The 10,921-nt window shown below is 28.9% G+C and overlaps 1 protein-coding gene across 1 annotated transcript; it reads right to left on the bottom strand.

Annotated features, from left to right (window-relative positions):
- Positions 1–2,243: 2,243 nt before the first annotated feature.
- Positions 2,244–9,560, bottom strand: LOC100201250 (uncharacterized). The gene is made up of 6 exons (XM_065797965.1): positions 8,526–9,560; positions 7,819–8,434; positions 7,353–7,647; positions 6,985–7,225; positions 6,562–6,788; positions 2,244–2,909 (listed from the first exon to the last, which is right to left on the bottom strand). Exons 1-6 carry the CDS (start codon positions 9,238–9,240, stop codon positions 2,718–2,720), a joined length of 2,286 nt encoding a protein of 761 aa, XP_065654037.1. The 5' UTR covers positions 9,241–9,560; the 3' UTR covers positions 2,244–2,717.
- Positions 9,561–10,921: the final 1,361 nt, after the last annotated feature.

The raw sequence follows: 10,921 nt of genomic DNA, 5'->3' as shown, positions 1-10,921 counted from the left end.
TAAATACCACATCGACCAGATGAAGCTATTGCGCCCCACACCATAATTGAAGGACATTGCTTGACAGCTGGTACGGTATACCATGCATTAAAACGCTGATTAGGTGGGCGACGAACTAATGACTTATGCGGAGCGAATTGCTTTATTTGTGTCTCGTCGCTAAACATTACCTGGCGCCATTTGGTTATTGACCAGTGTCTATGAGCTCTACAAAATGCGATCCTATCACGGATGTTCTTTAAAGACAGTCGCGGTTTGAGGGCTGGACGACGAGAACGTAGACCTGCATCTTTCAATAAACGTCTTCTAATTGTTCGAGTGCTGATTGTAACGTCATTAGGTAGATCTGCCCTGATTTGTGTGCTGGATATTGTTGGATCTCTCACAGCAGCCCTGCGTATCATATTGTCTGTTTGTTTGCTAGTAATTCTAGCTTTACCAAAACGTTTTCTGGGCGCAGTGGATCCCGTGTCTTTGATTAGTTGTATAATATCATGAACAGTAGATTTTGGCATTCTCAATTTTGCTGATATCTGACGCTCACTTGCACCATCCTCCCATAAAAGTTTAATATTAGCATGAAGACCTTCCTTCGTAGTCATAATTAAATTGTGACAGTTAAATGATAATCCATACCCTACAATGAGATATATAGCTTAATAAATTTTACAGTGCAATAAAATAAACGCTAATGTGATTGGCTAAAAGCTAATTAACTAATCATTGAAGTCAGGGAAGAAAATAAATTGATTATTCGCATGCATAGACTGTTTTTCTTTATATTCAGCAGTGGTCGGATTTCAATGGCCATAACTGTATATGTATACATATATAAAAATAAAAATATTTACCAAATTTTTACGTTAAATTGTTACATTATAATTGTATTAAAATGTTAAAGATAACAATTATACAAACATATATCGTTACTTTTTCTTAACAATCTCATCTCATGTAATCTCATCTCGTGTAATCTCAGTTTCGATTTAAATGCAGAAAGGTATGATAACAGAGAGGTTTTCAGTAGAAATTCTTCAAACTTCTATAAACTTCAAAAATCTTCAAATTTCTATAGACTTCAAAAATCTATAAGCTTCAAACTTAGCAATAATCGAAGTTATAAAGAATAAAGTCTTTTGACAGATTCATAAACAGAAATCTAATGATGCTTCCTTTATAAATAGAAATCTAATGACGCTTCCTTTATTCATACGTCCCCATTATTGTCAAAATAAAAGTGAAATGAAAATTGAATGTTTAACAGTTGGTAGTTATCCGATATTGTTCGATAAAAAGTTTCAGAAAAACTTATATACTTATTTTTTAATGAGATAAAATTAATGTGGTAGATCTGAGCATTGTATAAAGATCCATTTGATGGTACCTGGCACCAGTACAGATACAATTCAAATGCTAGGAACAAACTTTTTTTTATCGACAAGATCTTTACACGAAGGTTTTTATAATTAATTTAAAGCATAATGGTTGCTTGATTATATTATTACATTGATAAAGGTAAAGAAACTCTTTTGTTTATTGACCATGACGGTAAGAGAAAAAAGGTAAAGAAACTCTTTTGTTTATTGACCGTCAGGTTTTGAATTAAAAATTGCCTATTAGTCTTTAATCTTTATATGATAGCATTTAAATTCAAAAGTTTCTCATCATTCTTTGAGAGCTCCTCCTCTTCTTTTAGGACAATTGAAAAAAAAGTTAATTAAATATGATTAGCAATTAAGCGTTTTAAATTTAATTTCAAAGAGAAAAGTTTGAACGTTGTTAGACAGAAATGAGTTTAATGTTCTTGATAAAGTGTTTACATTTATATACCCAAGAAGACCTTTACTTTGATGAGATGTAAAATTGCAATAGGAAGTTTTATAACTTTTATATAAAAACTAACCAATTATAAATAATTTCTAGTTTCATCAAAAATAAGCATATTAACAATTCTAAAACAGTTACATCTGTGTTACATCTCATACATTATAAAAATATAACCCTAAGTTTATCCAAATCAGTCTTTTCTTTATTGTGGTTATTTAGTTTTGTGATCAGAGATATGAAATATGATATGCAATCCAACACCAAAATACGTTCAAATGTAATACTTTATTAGCACAACAATAACAATTGCGTTTACCAACGTTTGACAAACTAAATTTTGCTGCTCGGGTTTGGATTAACACACTCGGATTTGTTAATAATTACGTATTGCTTTCTATCAATAGTATAACACTGAATCTCAAAATGTATTTTTCTATTACAAAAAAAAAAAAAAAAAAACAACTTATAAATAAAATTTGAATAAGTATTTAAATTAAATTTGAATAAGTTTTGATTTGAATAATATAGTAAAAAAAAACTTTGTGGCAAGAGTCTAAAACTAAAACTTTCTTCCGTTCTACTAAAAAACATAAACAATTATTCAGACATCTAAACATATTCACTCAGACATCCAAACAATGACATTAATATACAAAGTTATTTATATAAGAATTAACACTAAATGGTAATATAAATATTTATCACGAGCCAAACACACAAAAAACAAACAAGTTTTTTAAAATATTTTTTTCTGATTTTAGTAGCTTTATCTTTAAAGTCTGTGTTTATTATTATTAAGAACTAAGTTAAAACGGTTCTGTAAATTACTAATTGATTTATGATACCTAGCAATGTTTTTAATGCTTAAATGGCTTCTTTTATTGATGCTATTAATCATAGTGTTCATGTCTCATTTTTTTATATAAACGATACCATCCTTTTTTAGTACCTATTAACACCTTTTTCTGTATTTTTTTGTTCGGATTAAGTATTTCAGAACAGCCAGATCGAGACTTGGTATTGATCTTACAATCCGTGTAACCGTCCATGTAATCAATAAGATAATCCAGTGGTGAGGATCCCTACATTAAAAAAAAAGAATACACATATATAACTGATCAACATAGTATACAACTTAAACATTACAAAAGTAGTTTATGATATTTGAGTTTTTCAATTTTCAAAATGTTTAGTTACAATTCATTCAGTAGCTCTCTGAGAGTTGCTTGCTTTTCTTACATCATTGTACTACTAAGTTGACCTTAAAATAAATTTTATTGTTTTAAATGTTCGAAATAACTTCCCACAAGGTCAGCTTGTTCCCAGAGAATTTATATATAAAATGTGATTTACAAATGTATGATCTCCTTTAACTCAAATAAACATAAATAAATGCTATAAACAATATATTGGGTTAACCAAAACCAAATAGAAAAAAAAGTTATGCTAACCACAAACAATCTTTTTGAAATGTTTAACCTTGTCTTAAATTAGTTTAAGTTAAAAAGTAAAAAATCAGGAAATTTATTTCCCCTCACAGAAGAAATAAAGATTTATTTCCCCACACAGAAGTGATAAAAATTTATTTCCCCACACAGAAGCTATAAAAAACAGTAAAAACTTTGAAAACTTTCTCTTGTAGCTGGGGAAGTTACTTTTAAATACTTACTATTTGCATTTTTAATTTTATAATTGAACACATTCATCGAAAACTACTAGGAAAAACTCTACATGTAAAAATACTTTCGCGTATAAAATTCGTAATTTTACACATAAAGCAAACTATGTAATATGTTTTTATTATTTCAAATGAGAAAGCTTTATAACTGAGGTTATAAGTTTTTACAATTTATTATAAATTACTATAATATATTTATTTATATTATATTTAAGCAGGAGTTTAGGAACAAAATTACTTTTAAAGCAATTTTTTTCCCAAAGTCAATTAAATTATATCAACAATTTTTTAACAATTTTTATTTCCCCCTCCTCTTGTGAACAAAATAGGGAAAGCGGGAGTGGAATCTCCGGTCCACAACTTATCAAGCTTTCAAGGATTACTTAAAAAAATACGTCAACGTTTGATTATTCCTCAAATATTTTTGCAAGAAATTAAGTAAATAACAACACTCAAGCATTATAAATACGTCATCTTGACGCAAAAGGTTTGATGGTTGACAAAGATCATGAGCTAAAAAGTTGTAATTTCACAGAAACTTTAGATCCAATATCTTTGCAAAAAAATTTTGCAGAAACTTTTCAAAGTCATTGCAAAAGAAGATTGCAGTTAAAGACACAAATATTACGCTGTTATTAAAGTAAAAGAATAAATACACATCAAATCTTGGAATTAGTGGTAAAACTTGTAGTGGCTTTATAGAAAATGCAGCACCTGTTATCGTGAAGAAAAATTCTCTAACTCTAACCTAGTTAGCTCAAGCTAACTAGGTTAGAGTTTGTGAAATGTACAAATAAAAAATGCTTTTTAAGCATTGAATTTTCATATTTAAAAGTTTTTCATCAAGAATTTTTACCACCACGAATACCTGTCGTTTATATGTAGAATGGAATAAAATGGACAAAACATGTTAAACGTGGTTAATAATTATAACAAATAATTTTAATTCCTAAATACCTTGATGTCCAATTGAGCGAAGAAGAAATTTCAAAGAGATTAACTCATGATTACTCTAATTATTCTAAATTATTCACAAAGGTGCTATAAAGCATTTTTTCCAGTTATATTTAATATATTTCCTCCCTTAAACCAAACACACTTTCAGGATACTTAGTGACCATTTTAAAGTAAAAATGAGTTACTGCTTGTCAACGATGTGAACTGATGCGTGATGAGATTTTTAAATATGGAGTAGTTCTTAATGCGCAATATTTGATGATAATGATTTGATAATGATAATTTGATGATGATGATTTGATGATGATGATTTGATGATGATGATTTGATGATGATGATTTGATGATGATAATTTAATGATGATGATTTGATGATGATGATTTGATGATGATAATTTAATGATGATGATTTGATGATGATGATTTGATGATGATGATTTGATGATGATGATTTGATGATGATAATTTAATGATGATGATTTGATGACGATGATTTGATAATGATAATTTAATGATGATGATTTGATGATGATGATTTGATGATGATGATTTGATGGGCAATGCTGAAACTGACTCTTTTCCAGTAATCAATATAAATGAAATTAATTTGCTTGGATTAAAGTGATGCATTTATGTAAAAAAAAAGAGTTTTTTTTTTTATTTCAAAACTTTGCTTCAAAACATTTTTTAATCATTTGCTTTATAGAAAAACATTATAACATTATATCCTTGTTTTATTCTAACAAGATTGTTGTTTATTTATTATTTTTTTATAAAAATGTTTTTTACAGAAAAAAGAGGTATTTATTCAAACGTGACATTTCGTTTGACAAAGAGGAAGAAAGTTAAAAAGGTTCTTTTTTCATAACGCACTTTTTGAATAAATTCTAATAGTGAAATAATTATTGCAAATACATTATCAATTGTAATAAATAACGACAGTAATAAAAATAAGTAAAAATTAAGAATTCATTTAATGTTGTAATAACAGTAAATATATGTTTATTATAGAGTATTATAGTTTCATTATACTTTAGCAACTATTTAATGACAATAATTATATAAAAATATAACTATAATGTTTTTATAATTATATATTTATATTATTATTATTGCAGCTTTTATTATTTAACAATCTTATTTTAACTGTAACGGGTGATGCGGAAGTTATCAGACAAATCCTAATTTCATTATTTGAGCATAATAATTAGTTTTTGTGGTTTTATGCGTAGGCATAAACGTTCTATAAAATATAAACTTTATTATTTGAAACACAATTATTAAAAATGAGGTTAAATGCAGCTGAACGAGAATCTTTTCGAAAGCGACTAAAAATGTTTTTTTAAATAAACCTAATATATAAAAAAAAAAAATCGTAAATCATTTTGAAAAGAAAGGATTTGCTCAAAGTTCAATATATGATAACCTAAAAAAAATTGAAACTGTTCAATCGTTTTCTGATAGAAAGCACCCTGGTCGTCCGACATCCTGGACTAGAGAAAAGAAAGCCGAATTAACGAGACTTGTCAACAATCGAAAAGGGGTCAGTCAGAGAAAAATAGGTATTAAATTCGGTGTAAATCAATTGACAATTGGTCGTCAGTTAAAAAAAATGAATATTAAATATAGAAAACGTGAAAAGACTCCAAAATACACTATAGAACAACAAATAAAGGCAAAGAAAAGAAGCAGAAAACTAGTTAACCAACTCTATAACACAAAATTGCCTCTTGTCATCGATGACGTAAAATACTTTTGTTTTACAGGAGACAACATGCCTGGAAATTCTGGATACTACACAAACAATAAAAAGATATGCCCAGAAAGTGTTCGTTTTATAGGAAAAGAGAAATTTCCAAAAAAATTATAAATGTGGATAGCCATATCTGACCGTGGTATGTCCGAGCCATTGTTTCGCACTCCCAAGGCTGTAACAATCAATTCATCAATCTATATTAATGAATGTTTAGAAAACATTCTAATAAATAGTAATAAATAGAAGATAATTGTAATAAATAGGGGATAATTGTAATAAATAGGAAATAATTCTAATAAATAAGAGATAATTGTAATAAAAAGAGATTAAAAATTATATGATACCTGAGATAAAAGATGATAATGAAATTCTTTTTCATTGAATGTAACATTATTTTTTTTAAATTTGTTTTCTGTAGTATTTCTGATATTCCAAATTACTAGTTGCCCAATCATGTATGCTGTGGCTTGACCAGGGCCACTCATATACCGGATAGTATCTTTTAACGATTTGTCAGTGAAATCCCATGCATATTTTCTAAACAAATCCAAAGATTGATCTTGAGTTAAATCTAAATAAAAAAGACATAAATGTTATTGTAAAAGTTAAATATTTTTTCCTTATTAAATAAAATTCATTTCTTGAAGTCTCTTGAAGCTTTTCTCCCTTGTAGTTTTGTCTATAATAATAAGTTAGCATTCCTCTCGTCCCGGCCCAATCTATCTATTAGTCCTAGCCCTCCAATATAGCAATAAAGTGAACATTACTTCTATAATGCAATCCAGTGTCAATAATCAATCTTAGCGCTCTCCATATTTGCCATTTTACCATCCCATACTCTTGAAGAGGGTTACTTTGGTAATATGTTGTCTCCTGTGCTAATAGAGGATTTTCGGCGTACAACGCCCACCCTTCAGTAAATGCAGTAAAGTAAGTGCTCGCATCAAGCCAATCAATAACATCTTTTTCATCGCCTGACGTTAAAAAATGTTCATAGAAACCTTGAACCTTTAAATTAACAAACGTAGAATTATTTTATTATCAAAATAATAATATAATAATTGTAAACGCATTTATAACTAATAAACGTCTTCATACTAAAAACAAAATTGGTTTTTATAAATGAGATTAAAACCTGTGTATGGTGTCCTGGTCTCCCCTCATGTCCTGCAACTGAGAAAGCGCTATATTTCGGACCTGGTCTTTCTAAAAAAAATGGAAGATTGTACTGACATGGCATTTTACAATCTGAACCAGAAGATTGATAAGATTGAGAACCACTTGAAGGGTTAAAGTTTGCTACCATTTTAAGAGGACAATTAGGTGTTGTTGATTGCTTTCCTACCATGTTAAACATTGACACTGTCATTGGATCAATAATAGCTAATAACTCACGGACATACTTAAACCATTCATTCATTGCGTTGTACCTAGAATGATAAAATTACAAATATAACAAAAAAAAAATGTTTTTCATATAAAATTTTTTCTATTAGCTTGCAAATTGTGAGGATTATCCACAATTTATGAGGATTATCCACAAGTTGTGAGGATTATCCACAAATTAAGTTACTTGTCTTTAGCTTTTTAAATTACATTACCGTACGGGACAGTTAATTTTTGCCGTAGCCATATTTTTACATTTTTTTGCACCTTCGTTTCCATTTTCACTTTCTGGTATCAACGATGTATTAAAAAAGTGTTTTGGGTCATTTAAGTCTTCAATAAATGTTTTAATTGCATCATCTTCGGCATTTTTCTTTGTAATTTGTTTCGCTAAAATAATAGCTCTTTTAAATAGAATATTTGTTTGGTTTAAACCAAGCTCGTTTATATCTTCTGGTGAGTACCGATTAGTTGTTGTAAAGTACGGTAAAATCATTTTGTAGCTCTTTTTTCCATCAAGTTTTTCCCCTGTTGGTAATGATTGCGTTGTTGTAATGTTTGTCTGAATTCCATCTTTCCAGACATAGTTTAAAGGTAAGTTTCCAAGTCCGCTTGATACTGACGAAGGTACACAATAGCGGGTATAGTTTTTATCTAGATAAGTTATCAATGCATGCAACGGCTTACCTAAATATTCAACTAGAGTGTTAGATACTTTAGATAAGATGTTTTCTTTGTATTGTTCTTGAAATTTGAGGTGGTCTTCACCGCTCAGGTTAGAATAAAACTTCTCATTTAATAAGTTTTGAGTAAACGATTCTTCTCGTATCCCTGTAACAAACAATATTTATCTAGAAAACAAGTTCATCCAATTTACTTATACAACAAAAAATCACATAACAAGTTTTTAAATAATTTTTACCAGTCGCTCCCTTTTCAACTGTTTTAGGAAATTTTTGTCTAAACGCGTTATTTCCAGCGTTACAGTCATCAACAGCTCTTACCATGCCGGCATGAATGCCATAATTTAAGTTTTCATTGTATTGTGTAAGAATAGTTTTGTGATTTTTTATACTCTCAATAATTTTTTCCACATGGGCAATTGTTTTGGGTGAGAACTCAAAAGAAAAATGTTCCTTTAGGTTGGAACCAATACTGCAAATAGGTTGCCAGCAAAAATAGTTTGGACCCATCATCCAAACACCTGCATAATAGTTTCCATCAAAAGGATTTCCGAAAATACTTTCCAAAAAATGAGTTACTTGGGCGTACGCCTTTCTTTCACGATGCGCCATTTTCGTGACATCCAACTTGAGATTTTTCAACTCGTCCTTTAAACTTTTTGCTAGATCAGTTAGAGATTTAAGCTGAATTGGATTTGGATTATAAGGTGTAAAATTATTTAAAACTGATGCGAACGTGACATCTGGATCGTAAACTGTTTCTTGAGGATAAGATTGATAATAAATTTTCTTTATTTTAGAAATAAAATCAATGAGATTTTGGTTATCGCTCTTTTTTGGACACATAACATTATAATTGAGAACTCCTACAATCAGTACAACTAAAGAAACAGTGCACAACACTGCAGCCAATATTTTTGCAACGTTGTGCTTTAAAAAATTTAACACTTTCATGTCAAAATACGCTATTATAAAAAATCTGATTTAAAAAATTAAAGATAACTTATTTTATTGTTTATTTAAAACGCGGTTGTAACAAACAGCATTTTTCAACGATGCATAAATCAGTGTTCAAGCGCGTGACATACATATTTGTTTAATTTTTACGTCAGAGTTTTTTAAAATAAAATCGGTACTACTAATAGATACTAAGTTTCTAATAAAGTCAACACCAAAACAGAACTTTCTTAACCTTTTGATAAAAAAAAAAAAGAAGAACTTTGAAGAAACAACAGAGTTTATAAATAAAAATGACCGAATTTATTTTTTTATATTAAGGACATCTATTTGCGCAAAAATAGAAACCTGATCCCTTTTTTTTCTTTAAAAATAATGACAAAAGTTTATTGTTTACGTTAGACGTCCGTTAAAGCTAAAATTCTTTTTTTTTTAATGTTTTTTTTTTTAATTCTTTTTGACCAACCTATGGTTGTTTTCCACAAGATTTTTTTATTAAAAAAATTCAAAAAGAATAAATATTAAAATGATAAAAATGTTTTGAAACATATCTTGGAAACACTTAATACTTTTCATATTATTTATTTTATATTTAAAATTTTATGTCGAAATCTTCGTCGGTTCTCTATCACTATATAAATTATCAAAAAGAACTCTTAAAACGTTTTCATCTAAAAAAATAACAATTGCCTGACTTAAAACTTTAGGCAAGTTGGATTTGACGATAACAGCCGTTATGATTTAGTTTCGATTGATATATCATTTTCTTTTCAAACCGATTTCAACCAATTTTAGGCATTTTAAAATATAAAAGATTTACATTTTTTAAAAACTCTGCGGAAGAAAGACATTTTTTTGAATATGAGCATGATAATAACGACAAAACAGAAGGGAAAAAGTTTTCTATGGACACGGGTTTTGGGTGCACACAAGTTTTCACACGGGTTTTGGGTGCACGCAAGTTTTCACACGGGTTACGGGTGAACACAAATTTTCTTCTTTGGTAACTAAAAAAGTTTACTACAACAAAAAATATCTTTTATATATGATTTTATGACTGTTCTGGTTTATATTAGGAGCATAAAACAACTGCTTTATGCTTGGAAAAGCTAAAGTATCAGGAATATTAATGGGTGGTTTGTGTGGACCTAAAAATGACAAACTTTCTCCTTGGACAGCAAAGTGTCAATATCAAATATTTTTGCGTCTCGTGCTTTTTGGGATCGCAGAGACAACACACACCACTGGGTTAGAAAATAACAGCCTAAGTAATTATATAGTGAATTGTTTGTATAATATAATAATCTAAACTCCATGTTTACCTTTTTGATTTAATACATGGATTTCACTAAAAAAATTGCAATGTATATTTCACTAAATTGTTATATCTTGAGCTGAAAGGCAAAATCTAACGGTATATTTGAGTTAAGGACATCAAGTTCATATAAAATTAGCTGCAAATACTCCGGCACCAAAACAGCTGCAGACCAGTGTTATTTTCACTGTGTAGTAAGTTACTTTGAATATTTGTTGGCAGATAAATTTTCAAAGTACAGCTATTAACTGCAAAAGTATTTAAAACAGTAGATTAAACAGATTTTTTGACATTAACAAATAGCTCTTTGTTTTTAACCATGTTGACTGTATGAGAACACACTGCAAAACAAAAAAATATAAT

The sequence above is a fragment of the Hydra vulgaris genome, chromosome 05 (genome assembly GCF_038396675.1).
Source record: "Hydra vulgaris chromosome 05, alternate assembly HydraT2T_AEP".
NCBI classification, from domain to species: Eukaryota; Metazoa; Cnidaria; class Hydrozoa; order Anthoathecata; family Hydridae; genus Hydra; species Hydra vulgaris.
This window is presented reverse-complemented; position numbering and strand designations above follow the sequence as displayed.